We start from the raw sequence: 27,966 nt of genomic DNA on the forward strand, positions 1-27,966 counted from the left end.
AAATACAGTAAATGGACAAAAGTACAAAGAACATGCATTACACCAGGAAAGGAAATGTGGCCACCATCAGAGGTGGTAACAACGAAACTTAACAATCACCGTGCTAGAGAAGAAACTATTTTTTTTACAATTTTTAGTTTCTTCTCCTGTTAGATTCACAAAATGTTTAGGGGTATGCCTACCCCTGCATCCCCCCAGAAAAAAGCACTGCCTAGTTCCTTACCCTTAACACAAGCATCTACCTGTTTACCTGTCTTCAACCAGCTCAACACTGCTGTACCAAGGACCTGCATCAAATTTCCATCCCAGTCAAACTGACCCCATGTCACACAGAAGGCAAATATTCTGCCCTAAGTACTGGGAATCTTCAAAAACATTCCAAGTGAACCCCTTAGCATTTGGAAAGTTCACGAAAAGCCTGTGCCATCACACCAGTTCACCCAATTGGTGCCAGAGGCATCAACATAATACACATAACTGAACGTGTGTTTTGCATTCAGAAGGTCCCATATTCAATCTCTGGCATATCTAGGGAGAGCTGGGATAGAATTATGTCTGAAACCTTGGAGAGCTGTTGTAGCTTGTGTAGGTGGCACTGAGATAGATGGGCCTGTGGTCTTATTCAGTGTGAGACAGCTTTATATGCACCAATACAGATACAAATATATTGCAAATTTGCAGTATCCTAAATCCTCAATCTCCCCATTAGGATAAAAATAAAATCTAAATAACAGTCCAATCCTATCCAATTTTATTTGGAAATATATTCCACAGAGTTCAGTGGGACTTCCTAGTAAAAATATTTAGTGTTGCAGGCTATTTATATATAATAAAATCTAATCTTAAGTAATCCAGTCAGCCCACAATTGCTTAAATATGCTTGAGACATGGAACATTTTTTATATTTTACAGATTATCTTCCCCAGGCTGTAAAATATATATGAAAAATATAAATCTTGGGAAATATCCAATATACATTTTCATAGTGTGAATATAACCATTACGCAGACTGAGATGCTGCAGTAATTCTTAATTTGCAGACTTGCTTTTATCACCCTTAATAAGAAATACAGCAAAATAAAATGAGGCTAAGTCTGTCATAAATCCAACAGTTGCAAAGCGTTTCTCAGATCCACATTTCAGGAGCAAAAGAAGAATTTCTTCATTCTAACATAGTTCCAGCCAGCAGGATCATGAAGTCATGGGCCAGATTTGTCAACGTCCTTCACCTTCAGTAGGATTGCAATTTGCAAATGCTATTCAATATATCCCAGCCCACATGGGGACATTCTAGCCAGGAATTGCAAGGTTCCCATTACAGAAGCTGGACTAGGGCAGAGGACCTCAAACTTCATTCATGTAGTCCATGGCATGTTTGCATTAAATATCCATACTGATTTTAAATTGTATTTTTATTGCTCTTTCTATACTGTAGTTCATTATTATAATCTGAATTCGGTAAAATGCTAAGTGTTATACAATGTAAGAAATTAAAGAAGCAAGAAAAATACAATAAAAACCGCACAGCATCTAGCACAGTGCATAACAATTGCTAAAACAACATTAAGAGGTTCACAAAAACCTTCAGAGATTGTCAGTAATGCCCAGGGGGAGAAATTTGGGAACCACTGGACTAAGTAACTGCATTCTTGGTAGGAAGTTGTGTCTCAGGGTCAACTGGAAAGATAATGTAGTGTATTGTTTCAGTGGATCTGATCCCTGTCCTTCAGCCATCATTTGTGTACATTAGCTCCTCCATGAACATTTCCTGTATTTGAGGCAGAGCATGGCAGTGCCTAACAAAGAGTACAGGAAGCTGTTGTTTCTTTACAAGTCTATCTGGCCATTATGACTCCTGTGCTGGGAATTCTTCCCTCTAGTTCCTAAGGTCATCTGCAGTATGAAATGCATCACAAGTTCCCCCCTCTCTTGGGAGGACTGTGCTGTGCAAACAGACTGTGGATCACATCCTTCTTTGCACTCTCTTTTCTAAGAGAGAAGGAGGGGTCATGCTTTTGCTGTGCAAAATTATTCTCTCCGCCCTCCAGGGAAGTACCACACTTTTCATTGCACTTAGCACTCCCCTCATCTGCTCTAGCCTTCCCAGGATCAGAGCCTGGCAACTCTTGGTCTTCCACTTCTTCCTTCCTCTCTCCCTCCTCCTCCTCCTCTTCTTTCTCAAGATCTATGGAAGTCAGCAGCTCAGCCTGTATTCCTGGTGGAGCTAAAGTTGTGGGTCCACAATATTAACATCACATGACCCCTTCAAGGAAGTATCCAGCACAGACCTGGGTATTTATTTATTTATTGTTTGTATTTGTAGCCCACCCTTCCCAAAATGGTCCCAGGGCAGGTTACAAAAATCTAATACTTACAAATTTCAATTAAAATTATCAGATAAAAACAAAACAAAAAACCCAGCCTACAGCAAAAGATCAAAAGAGCAGAGCAGAACTGCATGCACAATAAAGGAAAGCAATGAAAGGAAATATATCTACTCAAACCAAAGACCTGGTTATAGGGTTCTCAGTGTTATACTGTGGGTCTGTTATTCCCCTCTTAACTGTACATAACAGGCAGATGCAGAGGGCAAGAGTATAATGTAGAAATTCCATAGGAACATACCTAGAATAGCTGGTCGGCATTGCCATTAATCTTAATAACACCAGCACAAACATTTCCAGCACTTGAGATTCTCAGTCTGATAGGCTTTCATGCTTTGTGCCCTTGCAGGATTGATGGGAAATATTTCTCATTATTTCCTAGGCCTACTAATTTGCAGGTGGTCACTGCAACCCTGAGATCCCCTTCATATGGCCGAAGCATGACCCTGTGAAGGCAGCAGCATCGTACTGTCTAAACAAGAAGCTCACTCTGATATGCAATTTGTACCTTAAAAAAAAAAAAAAATCAATAGTCTTCACTGAGGGTGGAAGGGTTGGCTCTTCATCCTCTTCGCCATTCAATATTTCAAAAGAATTGAGAAGTTATGAAATGTGCAGAACAGAGAACACAAAGGATGGCTTCTCTGTGACCATGAAAAAGAACAAGCTGCCCATCTTCTGTCAAAGGCTCTTAGGGCCAACCTAATCTGCACTTAGTTTTCAGTCCCAGCAGACATTTTTTTCCTGTTGTATCTGAAAATGTTCATGATAAATGTTCATTTGTAATGAGCACAATATTACTGTTGGAATATTGCTGGAGTAACAAGCTGTGGATACTTTCTCAAACATGGTCACAGCTCACCATTTGTATTCACGGTCACATGCATACCGTATTTTTCGCTCTATAAGACGCACCAGACCACAAGACGCACCTAGTTTTTGGAGGAGGAAAACAAGAAAAAAAATATTCTGAATCTCAGAAGCCGGAACAGCAAGAGGGATCGCTGCGCAGTAAAAGCAGCAATCCCTCTTGCTGTTCTGGCTTCTGTGATAGCTGCGCAGCCTGCATTCACTCCATAAGACGCACACACATTTCCTCTTACTTTTTAGGAGGGAAAAAGTGAGTCTTATAGAGCAAAAAATACGGTATTTGATAAGATTACAGGGCAATAGGAAGTCGAGGGGCGACATGAGGCAGGTTTGGCATCTCACAAAGGAGAAGGCAGAATATTTATGGGAAGGGAAGTGGACAGAACTTCCCATTAAATGGAGGAGGCTAAGCTGTTTCATTTGCTATGGGCTAATAAACTACAGATCAACATTGGCCGATGGAACTAGGAATTTAAAGAAGGCCACTTTAGTCACAGTGAGGAGCATAGCCACTGCAAGTTGATTTCTGAGCTATGTTCCCTTTCGATCCCTTCCTAATATGTGTCACAACTTGGACTGAGGAAAGGGGAATCACTATCCATCAGTTCTTGTCTTCTGTGACAAGTCTATCAGATGGAGGCACATATTACAACTTATTCAACCAAATCACCTGCCACCCCATCATTTCTCTTCTAAGGAAAGCTGACAGCCAGTCACACTTACCTGTAAATTAGAACCTCATCATCAGAGCAGTTATACTGTAGCTGGTACATTTTAACTCTTGGAGCTGACTTGCTTACTGTCCATTTGACCAAAGCTGAGGTAGTTGTAACCTCAGAGACCAACACAGCCCTTTCAGGCGGCCCCTTGGTTTCCCCTCGATTTGACTTGCTGGAGCTGGTGATGTCAGAAAGCCTTGATTTTGGTGGGGCGGCCCGGCCTGTTCCATTGCTGAGGTGGGGAAGCTGGACAATTGACAGCTCAATTGTTGCAGTAGACTCTCCAGCAGCATTTGCCGCTATGCACGTGAATGTCCCATAATCCTTGGATGTTGTGATCAGGATTTCCAAGGTGCCATTGTCATAAACAGCTGTCCTTGAAGAATTCCCAATAAGTCGATCATCTGGTGCTACCCAGTGAATAACTGGAGATGGATCTCCAATTGCTTTGCACTTCAAGGTGGCTGTTTGTCCTTCTAAAACCAACAATTTGTGAGTGTGCTGTGTGATCAAAGGAGGCTCACAAATGAACTCCTCTTCCCGGACATACCAAAAGTACCTCCCTTTTAGTCCTGGGGGAGAAGCACAAGTTTCCATATCATCATCTCTGTCAAGACGCCGCAGCCACATCAGTTCACAGTTGCAGTGCAAAGGGTTTCCACCAAAGCTCAGAGATAAAGGTGTGGAGAATGGAGTTGAGGTTAATGGAGCTGTTTGGGATCTGGCAAATATGGGATCAGGAGGCAGCTTCTGAAGTCTGTTGGAGGTTAGATCCAATCTGGCCAGTTTCTGAAGATCTGCAAAGGTACCCTCTGTAATATAATCTATCAAATTATGGTCTAAACTAATCTGGTGCAAGTTTACCATCTTCCTTATAGATTCCCAAGGGATGCTTCTGAGGTTATTGTAAGAAAGATCCAGATCTTCCAAGGTGAACAAGAAGTCTTCAAAGGCTTCATCTGAAATGCAGCTCAGCTGGTTGTTGTTTATAATCAAGTGCTGAAGATTAATCAGGCCTCTCAAAATATCCTCCCCAATGTCAGGCAGCCTGTTACTATCCAAATGCAAGGACCGTAGGCTCTCTAGGTCAGCAAAAGAATAGGGCTGTATGTAACTGATAGTATTCCTAGATAATGTAAGGTCAACAAGGCCTGTCATGTTGGCAAAGTCCTGTCTACTGATGTTGATAATGAAGTTGCCCCCAAGACGGAGTTCAACAGTCCTCCTGTCTATGTCTGGTGGTACAAAAAGGAGGCCCTTGGAAGGGCAAAGAGTCCCCAGTGACTCAGACAGGTTCTGGCAGACACAATATTTTGGACAAGCGTTGACCACAACAGCCACTCCAAACACCAGGATGCCGCAGAGCAGTTTTTCCATGGTAAATCACACGATGGGGCCTGCAAGAATGAGAACAGTTATATATTAGAAAGTTATTTCCACCTGGAGCTATTAAACTAATTTCATGCCCATTTATTTGACCAAAAAATAATAATCCAAAGAATCAGTTTTTGAACTCTGATCTTAACAGATGCCAAATGCATGTAGATGGTTCTAACAAAATAACCCAATGAGCATTTTCTTGGTGATGACCTGGTGAATCAGAAATGCTCAACATTGTTTCTCCTTTCTATACATTGACAACAATAATATTTATTTACTTATTTGTATTAATTTAGACAGTACTAATATAAATATAAATTGCCAAGTCATAAAACGATATTATGGTGGTGTACAATAAAACTCAACATCTTATGTGATTTCAGTGATATCTTGCCGGAAGCTGCCGTTGCCAGGTAAGGGCGGTTTCAGTGGGGCAGGGCGGTGGTGGGGCAGCGCTGCAGCACATTCCCTGTTTTGCCTCAGGCGGCCAAATGGGACACACCATCCCTGGTGGAAGGATACAATCACCAGTCAGTCACAAAGCTCACTCTGTTGTTTTGGACCTGCCATTGCCTCTCAGCCTCCTCACAGTGTTGTTGTGAGAATAATGCAAGGAAAGGGAGGCCCATGAATGCCACCTTGATATTCCTCTTTGGAGAAAAAAAAAATGGAATGGATATAAACAACCAGCCTGCCTGTCCTTGATTTTTAATTGGGGTATGAGAGTATGTGTATCACACTCTTCCCTGTATTGCAGGGGATTGGTCTTGGCGGTCCATTCAAACTCTACAGTGCTAAGATTTTATGAAAAAAGAATAAAACAAGGAAAGTGTGTTGCTTTGAGATTTTGAGGAAAACTTTTTTTTTTTATGCCTTGAATTTTCATTTGATAGGTTATTGCCCCAGTAAACCTACTGGCCAAGCCTCCACTGACCACATGATCTATTAGAAATGCTTGTCTAAGCTGTGCAATATAGTACAGTATTTCAAACTTGTTGAGATGAGAGGTAATAATCCTATCTTCCATTTTCTTTTTTTTTATCTTGAGAGGGTTTTTTCCCCCCTTCTCAACAAATTGTTGAGATGTTGGCAGACCTAATTGTTAATTTGCAACAGAGAGGAAAGACAAAGGATTGAAACGGCTCCTTTGGTTAAGCCTTGCAAATAAATATTGGATGTTTCTGCAAAATGCAGGATAAGTTTAGCTTCATTTTACCTTCTGTATTAAACCAGGATGCAGTGCATTTGTAGCCATGTTATTTATGCAAATCTGTAGCACAGTTAGCAAAGCTCCATGCTTTGTATTTATCCATTACTAACAGATAGTCAGCTTTTGGAATCTTAAGGATAATTATATTCTGGAGCTTTAATTTTGTGTATTATCCTAGCAGCTGTAACTATAAACAAAACAAGAGTTTAGAAACAATTTGAGGAAAGAGATGAAGATGGCTAATTTGCAATGAGCAGAACATCTTTTACAAACTTACTTCTCCTAGCTTCTAGTCCAAAACTGCATTTGAAAGGGTTTTTTTGCACACTATGGGGACTCCTTTAAGTGTATTATATTTTCCCAGTTACCCTTTGGGGAGATGCTTGTGGGTTTCACTTTACTCATGAGAGAAGGTTGTCACTGAAGAAGAAAACGGAGAAAAGATGGAATTCAGTTGTAGGGAATGCATAGGAACAGCCAACAAAGGAGGGCTGTATAATGTTCCTATGAACTTTTAGAGCCTAGTGAATAGATATAAAGAAATGGGGAAGTGTGAAGTTATGTGTGCGAGAGAGTGAAAGAGAGAGTAGTGTTCATCAAGAGGACGATCAGCAGTTTTCATATGCTGGAAATACCCCAGAAACCATATTTCTGACTGCAGACACCTATTGCATAAATGGAAACACACTACAGGCAATTTTCAGCAGTTGCAACAAGCCTCCCACAGAATTAGAAATTGATTGCTTGGGCAAAATACTTCCCAGCATCTTCCAAGAAAGGCATTTGCCACGTATGTCCTCCAAGTTGTTGTAGGTGTTGCTGTCAACACTGAAAAAGGTCATTGAGGAAGGAAGTCCAAGGGGAATTGTCCTTCTTGGCTATATTTTGGCACTATGTAGACTTTTCTACACCTGTAGCAGCAAAACTGTACATCTGCCCCACATGCTCTGATCCACAGGGACTCCAGCCACAGAAGATATATACAGTAGTGCCCCGCAAGACGAATGCCTCGCAAGACAAAAAACTCGCTAGACGAAAGGTTTTTTCGCCCGCGATTTGCCTCGCAAGACGAATTCCCCTATGGGCTTGCTTCGCAAAACGAAAACGTCTTGCGACTTTGTTTCCTTTGTGTAAAAACCGTTAAAACCAAGGGTGCTTAGCTTGAGCAGCTGCAGTTGCGACTTGACTTCGAGGAGCAACTGTTAGCACGTGGTTTGGTAGCCTTTTCTCAGACTTTGCTCACTTTTGAAGATTTTCCAAAACTTTTCCAGAACTTTTCCAGAACTTCTCTTTCATCCATTTGGTAAGTTAAACTTTTAAAACTTTTTTGGGGGGTTTTGGATTTTGGGTTGGGGTGTTTGGGATTCAAGGACTTGGTGTTGGGAAGGGGTTTGCGATAATCTGGGGGCTTGTGGGCCTTTTTGGGGAATTTTTATGATTTTCTGTGACCACTGGGCCAGGTTGATTTTTTTTGAAAAATTTTCTGAGTTTGAATTTCTGAGTGCTGGCCATGTTGTTATTTTTTGAAATTTTTTTTTGTCTGGGTGGGGAAGCAGTTGGGGAGGGGTTTGCAGCAGTTGGGGAGGGGCTGGGGGAGCAGTTGGGGAGGGGTTTGCAATTTCTGTGTTGTGGGTGGGTTGGTGCGTGTCTGTGGGAGCAGTTGAGGTTTTTGAAGACATTGGTGATTTTTGAAGCTTTTCCTAAACTTATTTTGCAGCCATTTGAGGTTTCTGAGGACGTCGGTGGTTGATTGTTGAAGCTTTTCCAGAACTTCTCTTTCATCCATTTGGTAAGCTAAACTTTTAAAACTTTTTTGGGGGGTTTTGGATTTTGGATTTGGGGTTGGGGTGCTTGGGATTCAAGGCCTTGGTTCTGGGTTTTAATTTCTGTGTGGTGGGTGGCTGGCTGCTTTTGTATTTTTTGGGTTTGAAGCACATCACTGATTTTTTTTTCTGTTTCTGAGTTTACGAAGGTAGGAGCTGTGCTGCCATGGGACCCAAGAAGACTGCTGCTGCGGTGGCCGGCGAGAGGAAGAAGGAGAAGGTGACGCTGGAAATGAAGAAGGAGATCATCTGGAAGCACGACGGCGGAATGCGTGTGACGGACATCGCCAGGGAGTACGGCAGGAACCCATCGACCATCGGGACCATCCTGAAGATGAGGGAGAAGATCCTGGCGACTGATGCAGCCAAGGGAGTCACCAGGATCGTGAAGAACCGCCCAGCTGTCCTGGAGGAGGTCGAGAAGTTGCTGCTCATCTGGATAGAAGAGAAGCAGCGTGCAGGGGACACAGTGTCTGAGGCCGTCATTTGTGAGAAGGCCAAGGCCTTGCACGCTGACCTCATCCGGGAACAGCCAGGAACCTCAGCCGAGCCAGAAGTCTTCAAGGCTAGCAGAGGTTGGTTTGACCGGTTCAAGACAAGATCTGGCATCCACAGTGTGGTCAGGCATGGAGAGGCTGCCAGTTCTGATGTTCCTGCGGCTGAAGACTTTGCAGCGGAGTTCCTGGAGGTTGTGACGACGGAGGGCTACGTTCTGCAGGCAGAGGCTGCGCAGGAGCAGGCCTCACTGGAAGAGGAGGAAGCAACTGAGGAACGGCTGTCCTCCGAAAGACTGAGGGACATTTGCCAGAAGTGGAAGGAGGTGCAGACTTTTGCAGATCTACACCACCATGAGAAGCACGTGGCACATGACGCTGGGAACTTTTATGATACGAGGGTCATGTCGTCTTTCAGGGAGCTGCGGAAAAGGCGGATAAAGCAGCAGACTATGGACAGGTTCTTGACCAAGAAGCAAAGAGTGGAAGAGGAGCCTTCTTCGAGTGGTCCCCCAGAGTCTTAGAAAATGTACTGTACACTTTGTTGATTTTTAAATGTTTTTCTGTCATGTTTATAAAGTTAATTTATTTTCCCTTCAATTTTTGAACTGCTCTTTACAGTATGTGTGACTTTAAAGAGCAGTTAATAAACTGTTGTTGTACCAAATTTGGCTTTGTTTGGACTTTTTTTGACCATAGGAACGCATTAATTGATTTTCAATGCATTCCTATGGGATTTCGTGCTTCGCAAGACGAAAAATTCGCTAGACGACAAAAATTGCGGAACGAATTAATTTCGTCTTGTGGGGCACCACTGTATTCTGGACTTCTCTTCTACTCCTACCATGAAACCTTCCACAGAATGCAGATGGGATGACGGTGATATCTCACCGCTTTCCCAATTTGCATTTAATAGGCATCTATCAGGCTATGAAAGTGGCATTTTCGCAGCAAGTCTGTAAATCAAGGTAGGCTCCTGTCTCGGTACTGAGTGAAAAACTGCCTCTTTAGTCCTCTTATAACATGGTTCTGCATGAATTAATGTGAGTAAGAGGCATAAAGGCTCTTGTTTTGTATTCAAATTCCCCTCATAAAGATACAAGTCTTGAGAGGTGGCATCTCATTTGAGCGATGTCTCCAAGACACATTTTTTAAAAAAATGCTTTCTCCATTCATTGAGTTTTGCAAATAAATTACAAGTCACCTCACTGGTTACAAGTCCATTATCGGATAAACACTTTGGTGGTTCAAAGCTACAATTTGCCTCACCCTATAAAAATACACAATTGCCTTGTTAGATCGTGTCAAGATCCATCTTGTCCAGCTTTCTCTTCCTAGGATAAATCCTCAAAAGTAGGGCCTCAAAATGAAGGTTATTCTTTATAATTTGTCCCTGCATCCTTTAGTCCATCACAGGGCCGGCACTATCACAAGGGAGAGTGAGGTGGTTTTCTCAGGCAGCTGAACATCCATATCATGAAATGGCAGCAAATTGTTAGTTATTTAATTTCAATTCCAGGGAGAGTAAGAGGTGCTTATAGGATTGTGGGGACGGGGATGTTAGCAGAGCTAATTAAATACAGTGGTACCTCTAGATATGAATGGAATCCGTTCCGGAGCCCCGTTCGCATCTAGAGGTAAACGTATCTAGCGACGGCATGTCTGCACGCGTCACTTTTCACCGCTTCTGTGCATGACATCATTTTGAGCATCTGCGCATGCGCAAGCGGCGAAACCCAGAAGTAACGCGCTCCGCTACTTCCAGGTTGCTGCGGAGCGCAACTCGAACGTGCTCAACTCTAAGCGTATTTAACCTGAGGTATGACTGTACTAGAGTCCGGAGGGAATGAAACCAACACTTATGGGTGCATAACTTGAGGAGAAATAAACAGAGTGTTTTTGTTTTTGTTAGTAGTTCAGGTTTTGTCCCTAGCAGGGAGCCATACAACAACTAAACATACAGGAGAAAATTCCCTCAGAACTACAGAGCCAATCAAAGCACAAGTTTCCCCAGTGACCATCACGCCATGCTGACTGGTTGCTAAGCAACACTTCCATCACCTTCTTGCTTAGCCAACTTTAGCACTAAAAGTTAATTCTTAAATTGCACTGATAATAATCCCCACTGTTGCATTTCCAACACCTGTTTGCTGCGCATCAAAATGTATTAGGCCAGCCCTGACCTCTGTCATGGACACTATGCCCAAGGCTTGTAAGTTGTTGCTGTGTTGTTCCCAGTTGTTTCAAGAAAAAATGAGGGGAAATGTGATTCCATTTACATTTAAAGATGAACATACCTAATGTGCACTTCCTGAAACAATACATGAATGAAAACACAGGGTGGTATATAAATCTAATAAATAAATAATAATTTCCCTAAATTTGCAGTTCTCCAAATTTTGTGATGCAGTTCTTTGGCCAAGTAATGTGCTTATACTAAGGTAAACTGTGTATCAAAATGCATATATTGGTGAAAACATACAGCAGATACCATTATATATATTGGACAAAAGTGCATACAAAATGTGCACCTTGGGAGAAATTCCCAATAAAATGCTGATGGATTTTCATGAGGACTTTAATTTTTTTTAAATGGACATTTGTTTGTTTGTTTGTTACATTTATATCCCACCCTTCTTCCAAAAGATACCCAGGGCAGCAAATGCTTCTGCATTTAAAAATAAAATAGTAATAATAATAAAAATTATAAACTGCTGCAGTCATTTTAAAACACGAACACATCTAAAACAAATCTGAGAACAGATGCAACAAATCTTGCCTCAGCAGGTGCCTAAAAGAGCAAAGTGACAGTGCTTGTTTAATGTCTTCAATGCTGTTGAAAGGTGGATAACCGAACTGAACTGAAGACTGAAAAAGAGAGAAAAATTGAGAGACCAAAATGGACAGATTTGCTCATCCTTACTTTCAGCTCACCCTCAAGGTGAAACTAGAGGAAATGGTGGTTGCCACAATTGTTCTCCGCCTATCTGTCCCACAGGCCATAATACTCCTCAGGGTTTCTCCTTCCTGTCTCCCCAGAGCCTCTCCTTATGTCTCAGCTGTTGATGGGAAGCCCTTCAAGGAGAGCTAGAGGACAGCCTCTGAATTTGTGTCTGTGAAGTATTAACACAGTGTGGGCTCTGTTCTTGGCCAGGGCTCTCAAACCTAATTGCAACACGAGATAATTAACAACCTTAATTACACAAACTACAGTTTTGGTTTGTGTTTTTTATTCAGCCAGGATGATCAACACGAGGCAAATTACATCCAGACATCCTTTGCTTCCATGGCCATCATCTGTCTCTACCAAAGTGACTGGCAGTTTCATTTCCATGACAACTGGATCACTTTGTATAGAAACGGGAACAAAGGGAGGGCCTGGGAGCCCCCTCAAAGATATCATAAAGGAAGAAAAATATACACACTATGAATTAGGAGCTACTCGGTTGTGTCAGTGGAAGAAGAGGAATGAACGGTGAATTTATGCTGTCATTGGTAGAAATTCACTGGTGGATATGAATGGATGGCAACTTGCGACTGCAAACTGTTCTCTCCAGTTCTGAGAAGTGAGAAGTTAGGACTAGGGATGAGAGAGAAGTTTGGCTCATGCCTTCCGAAACAAGACATAATTTGTACTTCTCAAAAGCATACAGAAACGGAAATGCAGATATCCTTACAAATCCACATATCTCCAAATTTTGCAACCAGATAATGTGCAAAATAAAATGGGTACATTATGGGAAAGTGTGCATATATTAATGAAAATAAACTACAAAATGCATTATAATAGGGGTAGTTGCTTGCAAAAAAAGTTAGATCGGAGAAAGGCACACTAAAACGATGATGAATTTTCATGATGGCTTTTAAAATGATAATAATTGTTATGGGCAGGGTATAAATAATAAATTATTATTGTTGTTGTTGTTGTTGTTGTTGTTGTTGTTGTTGTTGTTGTATTGTAATTATTATAACAACAACAACAACAACACCTGAAATTGACAGACCCATCCATCCCTAGTTAGGGCAAATTTACTCATTACCTTTTCCAGGAAATGATGGATGTACATTTTGCCTCTCTATACTCTCAGAAGTGTTGGTTTCTGCTCTCTTCACTGTGCAGCGAAAGTGCTTGTCACGAGACAGGTGTTTACATTCCATAGTCAATTGCTGTTGGAGTTTTCCCACGGGAAAGGAGACTGGATGTGACGTACACTGGTTTCCTGTTTTTCACTGTTCTTTGCAGTTCAGTGTGTGTTGTTCTCTCCGTGCTTTAGAGGAGAGAGGATGTTTTCTCTGCTCCGGCAGAGGCAAGATGTTTTTCTGTAATCTACCAGCTTTGAAAGGTAAATAAAGCAACTTAGAGTATGTGCATGTATTCCTCATCATTCCGCTGTGCACGGGTTACTGCAATCTCAACAATAAGAAGAACAATGTAAGGCAGCACCAGGAAGCACCTAGAGAGGTCTCCTTTCTTATTGTCACTGGGATCCTTGAATCTTGCCTAGGGAAAGCTTTGAGGAGCTCCCTTTGCCTCCCCCCATAAAATATTTGAGGAGGGCGCCCTCAAGTTGATGTGCATTGCCATTCAAATGGTGTGTGTGTGCTCCATGTCATGTGATCGATTATGTGGTGTGGGGCTTTCCTTGGCTCCATCCAATATTTTGTTCAAGTTGACACCTGTTTTGCATGTCATCGAACTGTTGGTGTGCACAGACTTAGCATGAAAACTGGGCAATTTATGTGCTCGGTAGAATGCCAAAAAATGCTGCATATTTCTCTCTGTGTTGGTTGTGGTGCAGAGAACCTCTTCAAGTATCTTTTAAGGGCCGAATTGGACATCTTCTCAGATAGCAAGCCAGGAGAGCCAATGCACTATTGTACAGTACGTGTGGTGTGTGTGGAGGTGCTAAATCTATGAGAAGTGACATGATCATTGTATAGTATTGCATTGTATTATGAAAGCTATGCCACTGAATCTTAGATCCAACCAGTGCTTTTTTCTGGGGGGACGCAGGGGGACTCACACCCTTAAACATTTTGTGAATCTTTGTACTTTTGTCCATTTACTATATTTATTTTCCCCGATTTGAACTGTAAATGGTGATTTTCTTGGGTCAAAATGAGAGTACCCCTAAACATTTTTTTAAAAGAAAAAAAGCACTGGATCCAACTATATGCTACCATTCTACATGTCTACTAAAGCTATAAATTCTTGGTTTGAATTTCAGTCTTCAGCAAAAATACCTTGTTCAGGATTAGCTGTTGTACACATCCAACAAATTATCTGCAATCTTGGAAGCGGAGTTATGTGGAAAATGATTTCATGAGAATTAGTCTTTAGTTCTATATAATATAAGGCTCCTTTTTTAAACATTTTTTTGCTGCAATCAAGATCACTTGATGTCTAATGCAGACGGAAATGCTTATTACAAACCAGATCTAGGTATACTGCAAATTCTCATGTAGCCTGCTCAAGCTTTTTTTTTATTATTGCAGGGAATTTGGCTTGAGACAGTGCAGAGATGTACCCAGCTGCAAGATGCAAAATTAAGCAGTGCTCAGCTGTGTTACTTGGGGCTAGTGCCTAAAACGCAGCAAATCAGGGTAGACAAATGGTTCCAGCCTTTCATGTTTTTCAGTGTGGAAGGGAAATGTGCAGGCCTTATAGACCCAGAGAGACACATCAGTTAGCTGGCAACCCAGCGTCTCTCCTGTTTACACACTTCTTCCCATTCCAAGCACTTGCCAAATTCACACATCTCAGCTATGAGCGTATTGCTGAAGGTTAAAGCACTTAGAAGACAGAGTAGTCAGTAATGCTCTTCAGAAAATGTGTGCGTGTTTCCTTAGTGCAGCCTAGAAACTAGTGTAAGCATCGCATATTGGAGGTCACCTTCAGGGAACTGATAGCACAGCAACTTATGCTTAGTAATGGGAGAGACTTCCTTATCTTGATTTAGAATGAATTGTCCCCAAGCAAGCTAATTTTGGCTTGATTCAAAGGAGACCTGAATCACCTCATTTTAAAGCTCATAATGCTTGGAATGACTTCATCAGGAAGTAAGAGAGGTTGGCTCATTAGAATGAGTGCTCAGTCAGTCCTCACCTGTCTTCCTCCTTACTATTTTAAAGCCACGAAACTGGGAGGTGTAGGTAATGCTACAGAAAATCAGAATTAGTATTCAAGATGACCTTAACAGACAGGAGAACTGGGCCAAAAGGAACAAAATTAACTTCAATATGGAGAAATTTATGGTTCTTTGCTTAGGCAGGGATAAACAGATGCAGAAATATAGGATGGGGGGAGCCAGGCTTGATAGTGGAACATATGTAAAGAATCTAGGGGCCTTAGTAGACCGCAAGCTTAACATAAGTCAACAGTGTGATGCAGCAGCAAAAAAGCCAATGCAATTCTAGGCCGCAGCAACTGAAGTATAGAAGAAGAAGAGTTTGGATTTGATATCCCGCTTTATCACTACCCTAAGGAGTCTCAAAGTGGCTAACAATCTCCATTTCCCTTCTTCCTCCACAACAAACATTCTGTGAGGTGAGTGAGGCAGAGAGACTTCAGAGAAATGTGACTAGCCCAAGGTCACCCTGCAGCTGCACGTGCAGGAGCCGGGAAGCAAACCCGGTTCACCAGATTACGAGTCCACTGCTCTTAACCACTACACCACACTGGCTCTGATCAAGGGAAGTAATAGTACCACTCTATTTTGCTTTGTTCAGAGCCCACCCAGAGTATTATGTCCATTCGGGGCACAACAATTTAAGGAGGAAGGGGAGTGGCCAGGAAGTAGCATGTCTGCAGCAGTCAGAAAACTTAACTTGGTAAGAGTGCGCTCTGCAAAAATATTTATATTACTAGGTTTTTGCTTTCATGCTGTTGTTGTGTTCACAATATCTAGTCATTGATTCCTTCCAAGATCTTTAAGTTGATGTAGCAAAAGCGGCATTTCCAGGGCCTTTCATTGTTGCTATTGCATTCATTAAGGTTTATTGTAATGAAAACATTGCTTTTCTTAGAATGACTGATTGCACCACCATTGTATTCATCTCTTTTGTACAATCCAATAAAGATCCCATTGCCTTCACATTCTACTTCCTAAACTCCTATTCTTTTGTACCCTGTATTCCATCCAAGGATGCCGCTTAACATGTAATTTAAACGGCGTTTATTTGATTGGAGGAATACCCAAAGGACAGAACAGAAGAAACCCCTGAGTTTTAAGATACCACTCATTTGTTTTCTTCTCCTTCCCTAAAATTAGGATGAAGAGCAGAATGTTTTGTTGGCTAATTATATTTCCCTTCAAAGGCAGATTCTCACCTCTCCAAGCTGTACTGTTTAATCTTTAACTTATTCAGGGCTAATTCAGGTCCATCAAAGAACTAAGGAAACGACAGTGCTCAGATTCTGCTCCTTTCCATTGGTGGTTTTCAGAACAGGGCTAAAAAATATGTCTGATAAGAGTGGACCGTATTTCCAAAGAGAAAAAGCCAAGCATTCAGTTTGGTGTGGAAGGTAGTTAGGTAGCCTCATAGGGCTGGAAGGGCCCTTAGTCATCTGGTCCAACCCTCCGCTTGACATAGGATCTGCAATGCAGGATGCGATTGTAACATCCTTGACAGGTGGCTATCATCCTTTGCTGAAATGCCACCAGTGAAGAAGAGCCCACACTCTTCTGGATCAAAATGTTCTTCTGTGGTGACCAGGGGAAAGAGGCAGTGGAAGAAGACTGGAAGAAATTTAAAATATATCTCAAAAACTGTTGTAAAATTGATGAGTGTTAAGATGTCAAGGGGTAAGAAGCAGAAAATTACAGCTGTAATCAACAAATTCATGGGAATGTAATGAAGTGATTTAAATGGGTAATTTGACTAAAGGGTTGCTAAAAAATTCTTTTTAAAATAAGGATGCAGCGAAAGGGAGGTATGGGGAAGTCGACTGAAAGAAGTTACAGGAAAATAAGATTATGAAGTTTTATATGTTTAAATGTTTTGTATGTTTTTGTCTGTGTTTTGTTTGTTCTTATTATGTGTTTGAAAATTGAATAATTTTTTTAAAAAAAAACACAAAAAAACAAAAAACAAAATGTTCTTCTGTGAAACAGCTCTTACCATTAATGCGTGTTGTCCCCTGTCCCCCCCCCCCGATGTTTAGCCCAAAACTGCTTCCCTGCAATTTCCACCCATTGCACCTCTGAGGTAAGAGAGAACAAGTCTCTTTTGTGACAGCCATTCCTCACACTACCTGGTTTCTGGACTGCACACAATTCTGGCTGCTTCCCTCTAGATGCAGCCAGCCATTGATCACAGATGGTAAAATCTGAGTGTGTGCTTGACAAATGCAAGGAAAACACACACACACACACTCTTAATGAACCTCAAGTACTGTGACGGTGAGGTTCTAACAGTTTGCAAATTACTTTCCATCACAGTGACAAGGCGTACTTTCCCTATATAGCTGTGAACAGAGGCTGATATTTAAAATCTGTACTATAAAGTGAAGGCAGGACTGGCAATGGAAGAGAAAGACGCTCAGCCAAAGTCTGGAACCTACAGATGAAACTTGGACATACTACATTGCTTACTGGCTATATTTAGAGGAAACGCCTGCCTTTTACCTCTAAGTAACTGGAAGCCCTTAGAGATCAGTTAACTCATAACATAACATGGAATATTGGCAAATTACAGGAAGGTTAAAGTTATGTTGTCCTTGCACAAAATGCCATACAGTGGTACCTCGGGTTAAGAACTTAATTTGTTCTGGAGGTCCGTTCTTAACCTGAAATTGTTCTTAACCACTTTAGCTAATGGGGCCTCCCACCACCACACGATTTCTGTTCTCATTCTGAAGCAAAGTTTTTAATCCAAGGTACTATTTCTGGGTTAGTGGAGTCTGTAACCTGAAGCGTCTGTAACCCAAGGTACCACTGTACAAGGCTGTCTTTGCTCCAAGATTTTTCGAAGGGCACTGGGGCTGGCCTATGGCTGCAATTGGTAAAGGCTCCTGGCAAAAAAAAAAAAAAAAAAAAAAAAAAAAAAAAAAAAGAGGACTCCTGCTTTGCATGTGCCAGAACTTCCTAGTTGGAGGCAACCAACAATTTTCTTCCATATAATAAAATACCAAAAAACCTCCCATCCTTGTCAAACAGCTATTTAATACAAAGGAACAAATATATATCCCGTCAACCTTATCCACCAGTTCCTCTGCCATACCCTTTAGTTTCCTCACTTTTCCACCCCCCCTTTTTATTGACTTGTTTCCAATAGTGCATATGAATTATGAAATTTTATACTTATCTTGTTGTATGGCAACATTTGTATTTTCTTTTAGACTGTAAATGCTTCTTTATCTTCTACAGTATTCTATATTGGGGGGGGATTCAGATCTGATGCATGCATGGGGCACTGAAGAGGTGGTTCTTTGTCCACCTTAAGTCTTATTTGCAACACCTAGCATTAAATTCAGAGAGAGAGAGAGAGAGAGAGAGAGAGGGGATATCCTGACAGTGCAGGAAAAAGGGTTTCAAAGAGTCCCTTTCTAGCCTAAGCCTTGGACTTGAATGTCATTGTGGATCAGGGCCAGTGCTTTATTTTTGCATGGACAAGGATGGTGGTGGTTGGTTTTGCAATGCCAGCACTCTAATGTTCCAAGTTGAAACCTGAGCGGGGGGGGGGGCATGCTTGTAAGCCTCTATTTTCCTATCAAGGCTTGTTTCCTGACACACACACACACATACCCAACACTATTATTACACATTGCTAAAGGCTCTGTTCTGCTTGCCTGTATTCATTTACTTTGTAACAGCCTGTACTTTACTAATTTGAGGAATGGCTGAAAGAGCAGAGCATGTTTAGCCTGCAGAAGAGATGATTAAGAAAAGACATGATAGTTGAATTCTGCTTATTTAAAGGGCTGTCACGTAGAAGATGGAACAGACTTCTTCTCTTGTTGCTCCAGAAGACAGGATTAGAACAAATGGGCAGAAATTTTAGGAGATTTCCTCTAAATGTTAGGAGAAACTCCCTAATTTGAAGGGTTGTTTGACCGTGGAACAGACTGCCTCAGAAGATGTCGGGCTCCTTTTTGCTGGAGATATTTCGGCAGAAGCTGAATGGACACCTGGCAGGGATGCTCTGGTTTAAGGATAGGCTAATCTGTTTGGTTTCTGAGTAGGCAGGAGTATAGGCAAGGTTCTAGGCAGGTTTTCCTTTCTTCTGCTTGCCCCAATGCCTCTGCTACAAGTTGGGCATCCTTGGCCAATAGCCCAATGAAAAGCAGCAATGGTACGTGTTGACCAGGCTTGTGGCTTGTGGGTCTGGTGGGAATGATTCACACTGGACAACAGCATTGGGTGAAATCAGGCCATAACTTCATTGATTATAAAGCAGGTAAGCCGAGCTGGCATGGCAGGAAAGCGAGGCAGGCAACTGGATTTGGCCAGTGAGCTAGATCCTTCCCTCACCACCACCACCACCACCACCGACCAAGTCTGATAGGTGGGCAGGGCCATGCACCAGTCAATCACCGGACAACACAATGACATCAGATGACCCATTATTGCCCATGCCAACAATCAGCTGATTGTCAGGTTTGAGCACTCATTTAAAAATGTTGCTTTTAATTATCTTTTCAATGTTTTTAAATACCTGCTTGAAACCATCTTTCACTGATAATTTCAATGTGGTTCTTTTGCAAACAGATTCTAGGTTTCATTACAATCAAGTGACATGTAAAATCTGTGACATACATGCATACATACATAAAGGTAAAGGAATTTGACTATGGGGTGCGGCACTCATCTCTGCTTTCAGGCCGAGGGAGCCGACGTTTGTCCACAGACAGCTTTTCTGGGTAATGTGGCCAGCATGACTAAACCACTTCTGGCCCAACGGGACACTGTGATGAGTGCCAGAGTGCACGGAAATGCCATTTACCTTCCCGTCGCAGCATACATACATACATACATACAAGTCCATAACTGCATTAAAGGACACACCTGGTTATGTTCTGGAGAACTTAGTTCACTGCATTTCCAATAGGATCAGTTAATTTCCCCCTGGTGTGGCTGCTATCCATGCTCAACATTATGCGGAAGATAAATCAGCTTGAACCCAAACTTTACAAGGTTGTAAATGGGGGCATTGTTCAGCTCTTTTAGAAGTGGCCATAGTTTTGCTTCCTCAGCAAACTCCTCCAAAAAGTTTGCTGCCCCAATCTTCCATCTCTATTACAAAGAAATAGCAAAGGGATCAAGCAATGACCTCCTCGGAGCTCTCCCCTACTGCGTGACATGAGATTGCTCATCAAGCAGGCCTTGTTTCCCCCTCTGCAGTCAATTCAGTGCCGGCTTTTCTTGTTCTGGCCCACATTCCCTGCTGCTAAAAATGCTAGCAGGATCTCCTAGGGTGGGCTGTTATCATAGGCTTGCTCTAATGCAAGTAAATGGCTGTATGCGCTTCTATTTCCCAACTACTTAAATGAAAGTGATTGTTAAGACTAGGTCTTCTTCTTGTTAGTGTCTCCCCATCCCCACTTTCCCCCTACTTGATCTATGATTGCTATTTTTCTTAACCCATCGCTAGTTGGCTCAGGGAAAACTTACATGCACTGCATTCCACTTTAGTTTTGCATGATTAGATTAAAAACAAATCAAAACACCACATGGAGGGGAGGCAGAATACCAAAAAGGATATCTAAAAAGGACTAAAAGGACTAGTGGGGGGAGATATCTTTAGCTGTATCAATCCCCTTCCTCCTTTTTCAGTGATATTCTAAATGTATAGTGAGGATCTCTGTGATTCATTTCACCCCAAAATAGAGATGGGCAAGCTCCTTCTCACTCAGTTCACATTGGCTGAGAAATGAACTGAGACAGTTCTCTGAAAATTGGGAAATGGCTGAATTAATTTTTGAACCAACACAAATGCACAAATAGTTTCTGCTGAATGCAGACATTCAAAGCAGCTCAGGGCAATTGTCTCAAATGGTTTACATGGGGGCTGCCTTCAAGGATGACACCTAGGAAATTGGATGCCGGGGAGCAAATGCTATCCTCTGCAGGTAACCTCCTTGCCCCAAGGGTCCCATGATGGGGCCAACATTTGCCTCCCCTTCACAATACCCCCCCCCGGGTGAGTTAAAACACTGTAAGTGTGGGAAGACTAGTTTCTCAACTTTGTTATTAGAATAGTACCTATGCATTTTGCCTCATATATAAGGTTCTACAAAAGCTGTCTCTCTCTGGGAATCTGGGGTTATAGTTCATCTGTGGCAACAACTTCTCCCCTTGTTCTCAACCCCCCCCCAACATATGCCTATGCTAACACCAAGCCACTGTTGAAGATCTTTGTATCCCAGGCATCTTCTGTGGTGGCATTACTACATTCCATTTTTCCTGCAAGAGTTTAAGGTGGCATACATGGTTCTCCCTGCCCCCCGTGTTATTTTCACAACAACCTTGTAAGGTAGGTTAGGCTGAGAGATGGCAACTGACTCAAGCTCCCCCAACCCCCAAAGTGAGAATCTGAGTGAGGATTTGAAACATGGCCTCCCAGATCGGAGTCTGACACTCAAGGAACTGCACCACACTCATTAAGGTGTGTATTCTCTCCCGGCTAAGATTTTGATCTGAGCTGGAGAAGAATTTGGAGTCTCCGGTGCCCTCTTCTCCTTTGAGGCAAGCATCACTGAGCTCCAAAGCTCATTTCCAGCCCCAAATCCAGGAAAATGTCACCAGCATTTCAGCCCTACCAATAAAACTACAGTTCAAAACATCCTTTCTAGATAACTCTCCACATGCTAGTGTTCTTTGTCACTAGAAAACTGGGAAGGAGGGGTAATAAACAGAGTCTCTTAAATTTAAAAGAAATTGAAAATAAGTGAGAAAAAATAAACCTCATATATTTCAGAAACAAATTTGGCCTCACTTTACAGTTCCTGCTTCCCAGCCACTCACAGAATGACAGTGTTACCAGATAAAGGCACCCTGTTGCCTTAGACTGCATTTAAATTTATATTGCAAACAACAGGCCCCATTACCTCTGGATTTTCTGACTGCATTCCTAATATTGTTGTTCTCCATGCTTTATTATTTCTTCCATCTCCATGTAAGATTGTTTTTCTAGTGCATGACAATATGCCCTTTGATTCCCCCCACTCTTTTTCCAACTTCATTGACCTTTGTTTAAGCAGCCTGATATTTAGTACTCCATTTTCAACCACTTTTGCTCACTTTGTCTTCTGCTTTTGCAGCTGCATTTTTCCCTGCATAAGAAACTAAGGGGAGCTCTTCTGCATCAGACTCTAGTCCAATCTAGTCCAGCATCATGCAGTAGATATTTGTACATTTCTATACAAAATGGTCTCACCGTCACCTCCTGGACTGATGTGTGGATTAGAACTTCGCTGTCTCTTGCATGGGTGGGGGAACTTTCTCAGGCTGAGGTCACTTTATTCTGGGGGAAAGTGATTTGGGGCTGTACAGTGGTGCCTCGCAAGACGAAATTAATCCGTTCCGCGAGTCTCTTCGTCTTGCGGTTTTTTCGTCTTGCGAAGCACGGCTATTAGCGGCTTAGCGGCTATTAACGGCTTAGCGGCTTAGCGGCTTTAAGAAAAAGGAAACAAACTCGCAAGAACTCGCAAGACGGAACGTCTTGCGAAGCAAGCCCATAGGGAAATTCGTCTTGTGGAACAACTCAAAAAACGGAAAACTCTTTCATCTTGCATGTTTTTCGTCTTGCGAGGCATTCGTCTTGCGAGGTACCACTGTATTGCAGTATTGCAGCGGTGGGAAACTTCTGCCCTGTGGGCCAAATAGGGCCCACAATGCCCTTTCCCCCAACCGATACCCTCATGTCCCATGCTAGACATAATAAGCAACATCAGGTGTGGGTAGGTAAAGAGCTTAAAGTCCCACTCTTTCTCTGGTAAGCAGGGCTCCGTCTCAGGACCAGCCAGCTGATCTGCACTGACAGGGAGCCACCCACTCAGACTAGCTGCACAGGAACTCCCTATTGCAGCTGAAGGGGCTCTCTGTGCTGATCAGTTAAAGTCCTTCTGCAGGTGGTTTATATTCGAATTGCTTGCAAATGGACTTAACAGCCATTAGCTGATTGGCACCAAGACCTTTGAAAACAAGCTCTCAGCACTAATTGGCTGATCGGCACCAATTGTCAGATCCAATTACTCACGTCTGCAGTCGTGAGCAGGATCAGACCCTCCACACATTCACACACCCTTAACACAAAGAGATGCACAAGTACAAACACACCTACATATCTATTTCCCATGACAGGACATTGAATTTTTAATTCCCTAACTCCGCTCGTGTTTCACCCTAAATTCACCCTGTAGACTTTTAGGTACAAAGTTTGTAAAGCCAAGCTCTCCAGTACCCTTTATGTGCCCTGACTGTGCCCACGGCAAAACAACCTCAGCAATCCAAGCAGAACAATGCAGATAATGCCAATGCACAGATGAACAGCAAACCCTGCCTTACAGCTATTCAAAACTTTTTTAAAAAAAATTAAAAATTGCTTGCATGCAATTGCAAAGCACATGGAGAGTTTCTGCATATTTGCAAGGAACTCAAGTCTAACTCTCTATGGAACCATCCCCCTCCCCCATGTTTTGAATATCTTGAAGCAGTTCTTCTTGCAGAGCAAGGAGGGCCAATTATATGCTTTGCACAACATCAATGCCCTTTCCCTCTGACCTGCTTCCCATTGAACAGCTGATGGATGGGAGTCGACCAAGAGGGCCTGATGAAATCTTGCTGCAGACCATAGATGGTTTATGGGTCAGCAAACTCTGGTTTCTCATTTCCTTGAACATAGTGACTCAATTCTCAGAAGTTTGAACATATCAAACCATGCATACCAATACTATTTTGAGAGAAAATGCACATTTTAACAAATATTTAATACATTTTTTTAAAGGTTACAGACTAAAGTGGAAGCAAAACAGAATTGAATTATGGGGGGAAAGGACCCCTGGATGGTTAAGTCCAGTCAAAGGTGACTATGGGGTTGCGGCACTTATCTCGCTTCAGGCCGAGGGAGCTAGCATTTGTCCACAAAGAGCTTTCTGGGTCATGTGGCCAACATGCCTAAACTGTTTCTGGTGCAGCATGATGGAAACAAGAGCACACGGAAATGCCATTTACCTTCCTGCCTACTTGCACTTGTGTGCTTTTGAAGTGCTAGGTTGGCAGGAGCTGGGACAGAGCAATGGGAGCTCCCCCTATCGTGTGGATTTGAACTGCTGACCTTCTGATCAGCAAGCCCAAGACGTTCAGTGGTTTAGATCACAGCGCCACCTGCTGTGACTCATCTGAAATAAAAAAGAATAGCCCATCTCTCAATCATTCATCTTTAAAAGTGACAATGAGTTGCAATGAAGTGGCTGTCAGGGATTCTGGAGGCCAGCATCCTTGCATCCATGCTGATAGTCCATTTTTTTTTAAGTTTCAATGGTACAATTGGGGCTAACTATTAGAGTGAATGAAATGCCTCATTTCTTGCTTACACTTGGCTTTTGTGTCAGAGGTGTGCTGAATTACAACTGATATTTGCTCCCAGGGAGGAGAGGAGGAGGGAAGAGTAGGAAAAGAAATCTATGAAAAGGCCTTGTTAATATGAGATAATGGATAGTGCGTGCAATTTCTGGCCTTTAACCTCGCAGGGGTATTTTCCATTTCAGAAAAATCTCACCCAGATTAATTGTCGGAAGTGAGTAATGAAACAAAGGGCTTTGACCTTTCATCTTTTAGACAAAAAACCACAATTGTGCTCCAGCAGCAGGAAATTGAAGCTTGACAAATCTCAATGAGGTCACTTCGCCAGCGTGAGGAAGGAGAGTCTGTGCTCACCCACATTCTTCACACCAAGATGACTGCTAATATAAATACTCATTGTCTCAGCATGAGGGGCACAGAAGCAGGCATGAAATGCTCAATTTCAACATTAAGTGATTATTGTATGAGTTGATCCTTCCTCACTCTAGGTTAAGACAATTTCTCTCTCCAAGCTCGCATATTCAATCAGATCCCCTGCGTGGAAAAGGAATAATGTTGGTGGGGTTTGGGGTTGGGTTGACAAAATCTCTCTCTCTCTCTCTCTCTCTCTCTCTCTCACTCTCTCTCTCTCTCTCTCTCTCTCTCTCTCTCACACACACACACACACACATACACACACACACACAGAGAGAGAGAGAGAGAGAGAGAGAGAGAGAGAGAAGGCATAGGTAAAGGGTAAGGTAAAGGGACCCCCTGACCATTGGGTCCAGTCGTGGCCGACTCTGGGGTTGCGGCGCTCATCTCGCTTTATTGGCCGAGGGAGCCGGTGTACAGCTTTCGGGTCATGTGGCCAGCATGACTAAGCCGCTTCTGGTGAACCAGAGCAGCGCACAGAAACACCGTTTACCTTCCCGCCGGAGTGGGACCTATTTATCTACTTGCACTTTGACATGCTTTCAAACTGCTATGTTGGCAGGAGCAGGGACCGAACAACGGGAGCTCACCCCGTCACGGGGATTCGAACCACCAGCCTTCTGACTGGCAAGTCCTAGGCTCTGTGGTTTAACCCACAGCGCCATCAGGGATCTGTTTTATTAGAGTGAGAGACTCTGTGTTGGACATCAGGAGATAGCTTTTCCCACCTGCCTTTCCTCACCCTCCAGCCCTAGTTGCCTCCATAAAGGCAGCTGCTGCTAGGAGTACAACTGTGAGGGGTCAGAGCCTTCATAAGCAAGATATTTACAGAGAAAGAACTACAAGAGGAGAGAGACTCTGTGGTTGATATCAATGGATGGTTGGTTTAACTTGTATTGCCTCACCCTCCAACTTCAGGAGGCATTGTAAGGGAGTTGCATAGTGGATATTTTGACTTGACCGATTAGAAAGCTGCACGTTTGGTTAAATATATAAAACTGTATGCTTGGTTTAGCTATGTATAAAACCAGAGTTTCCCAAATCTTTTGGGACTACTACCCCCTTGGTTGCATCAGTGCTCCCCTCTTTACCTATAAGCTTTATTCAAAACAGTGGTTTGCTCACCCCACTGATGAAGATAATAACACAATAAAATTCAAAACAGTATCAATTAATTGCACATTTATTCAAAATCCAATTAAAATGATTTACTTTAATTAATTCAACAAATGGATGTTGATTCAGTGATATCAGCTTTTCAAAGCGTGATACTCATTTACACCTCCTGACCCCCCCCTTGCCACTTAGTGCCCCCCAAGCAATCCCACTGCCCCACCCCAGGGGTGGTACCACCCACTTTGAGAACCACTGTATTAAATGAATGGGTAATTATTGGTTTTTATTTTTTTTTAGTATTCGGTTGTGAGATTATATATCATTTTATGTATTGTCATTGTATTATTGTACTGAGACTGCTTTTTCCGAGAACCACTTAGAAAATGAGGTATACAAATAAACCGACAATGCTGATTGTTAATATGCTCCCAAATACACTTCATTGTGTGCTAAGCAACTCTGGAGCAAAAAGCACAGTGATCCACCACAGAGAAAGCAGCCCAGCTATGCCTGTGCATCAGCTTAACCCCCAGGCAAGAATAATGTTATTGCTGCTGTTTTCTTCACAGCCTTGACATCTGCAACTGGTTTGCTGCAGAGGAATAAAAAGAAGAAGAAAAGAAATAGATGTTCCCTGGAGAAGTTCTTGCCGGTGCCCTAGAGGCCAAGGCTCTCCGTGGTTTAACCCCATGTCCTTCTTCATAAAGGAAGGGGAAAGAAGGATCTGCACTTTTATCAATTCGGCATTAGAAGGTTGCTTGACGACGGTTCAAGCTTGTTTCAGCTTGAGATCCTTCACAGAATGGAGGTGGGATTTATGCACCAATGTGTCCCTCCAGCACTTACCAAGGGCGCACATGAGATTAATCACAGGACAAAGGCCTTGAAGGAACTGTGAAAGCTCCCTGCTAACCCCCCCTCCCTTCTCTGACAGCGTGGCTAATTTGCTGTCTTGTGAGTGTCCCTGAGCTTTCATTCATTCCTCTTCCCTCATGAGAGCTTGTCAGCAGGAAGGGTTGTGGCGAGAAAGAAACTAAGGACTCAACAGGAGACTGGGCTGAATCAGGACCTATCTGCAGATGACATTAAAGGAGTTGCTGCCAGTCACATTTGTGGCATTTGCTTATTTAATAATAAGGGCAAACCACATGCATGCTCACACATCTTTCCTCAGGACTGTAGCTTGGAGGAAGAGAAAGTTTAACTCATCCTGCTAAGATACGTTCCCAGTAACACCACCATTCTGCACTGCAGTTTGCAATTCCAGTTCTCTTTTAGCTCATTGCTTTATTTACCTAGGAGCTAACAATCGTGTTTCATTCAACAGTAAGCAGGCAGAAAATTGTCTGTGGTGGCATCCAAGCAGTTGGGGATGAATCTAATTTAGGTCACAGTTACATGATTTGTTTAAAGCATTATGATGCCACTTTAAAATCCTAGACTCCAATAATCCTAGAAGCTGTAGTTTTTAAGTGTGTTGGCTGTTGTAAGGAGACTCCTATTCTCAAAGAACTACATTTCCCAGAGTGGTTTAACAATCAATTCCTTTTCAAAGGAACTCTGGGATTAGGGGTCTCCTAATAATAATAATAATAATAATAATAATAATAATAATAATAATTATCATTATCATTATCATTATCATTATCATTATCATTATCATTATCATTTATTATTATTTATACCCCGCCCATCTGGCTGGGTCCCCCCAACCACTCTGGGCAGCTTCCGACAAAACACCAAAATACAATAACCTATTAAACATTAAAAGCTTCCCTAAACAGGGTTGCCTTTAGATGTCTTCTAAAAGTTTGGTAGTTATTTTTCTCTTTGACATCTGGTGGGAGGGTGTTCCACAGAGCAGGCGCCACTACCGAGAAGGCCCTTCCTAACAACTCTCAGCACCCTCAACAAACTTTTATCTTGTGGGGAGGGAACCATGATGGTTTAAAGTGGTATTATAGTGGCCTAAGTCTAACTCGGAGTAGCCTCATAAGTCATCCTATTTATGCAAAGACTTCTGCTTGTTCAC

General features: G+C 42.4%; 2 protein-coding genes across 6 annotated transcripts in view; one reads left to right on the forward strand and one right to left on the reverse strand.

Moving 5' to 3' along the window:
* LRFN2 (leucine rich repeat and fibronectin type III domain containing 2) overlaps window positions 1-27,966 on the reverse strand; it is a 267,352-nt gene that overhangs the window by 49,991 nt on the left and 189,395 nt on the right. For all 5 annotated transcript variants that reach the window (XM_081854161.1, XM_081854164.1, XM_081854165.1 and 2 more), the window contains one exon: window positions 3,978-5,370. In XM_081854161.1, coding sequence (XP_081710287.1) covers window positions 3,978-5,350 — 1,373 coding nt within the window. In that variant the 5' untranslated portion in view covers window positions 5,351-5,370. The remainder of the gene's footprint in view (window positions 1-3,977; window positions 5,371-27,966) is intronic.
* Window positions 8,202-9,547, forward strand: LOC309337593 (putative CENPB DNA-binding domain-containing protein 1). Its single transcript, XM_081854226.1, has 3 exons — window positions 8,202-8,352; window positions 8,527-9,035; window positions 9,111-9,547. Exons 2-3 carry the CDS (start codon window positions 8,553-8,555, stop codon window positions 9,402-9,404), a joined length of 777 nt encoding a protein of 258 aa, XP_081710352.1. The 5' UTR covers window positions 8,202-8,352; window positions 8,527-8,552; the 3' UTR covers window positions 9,405-9,547.

Source organism: Podarcis erhardii (genome assembly GCF_964252035.2).
Source record: "Podarcis erhardii genome assembly, chromosome: 3".
Classification (NCBI taxonomy): Eukaryota; Metazoa; Chordata; class Lepidosauria; order Squamata; family Lacertidae; genus Podarcis; species Podarcis erhardii.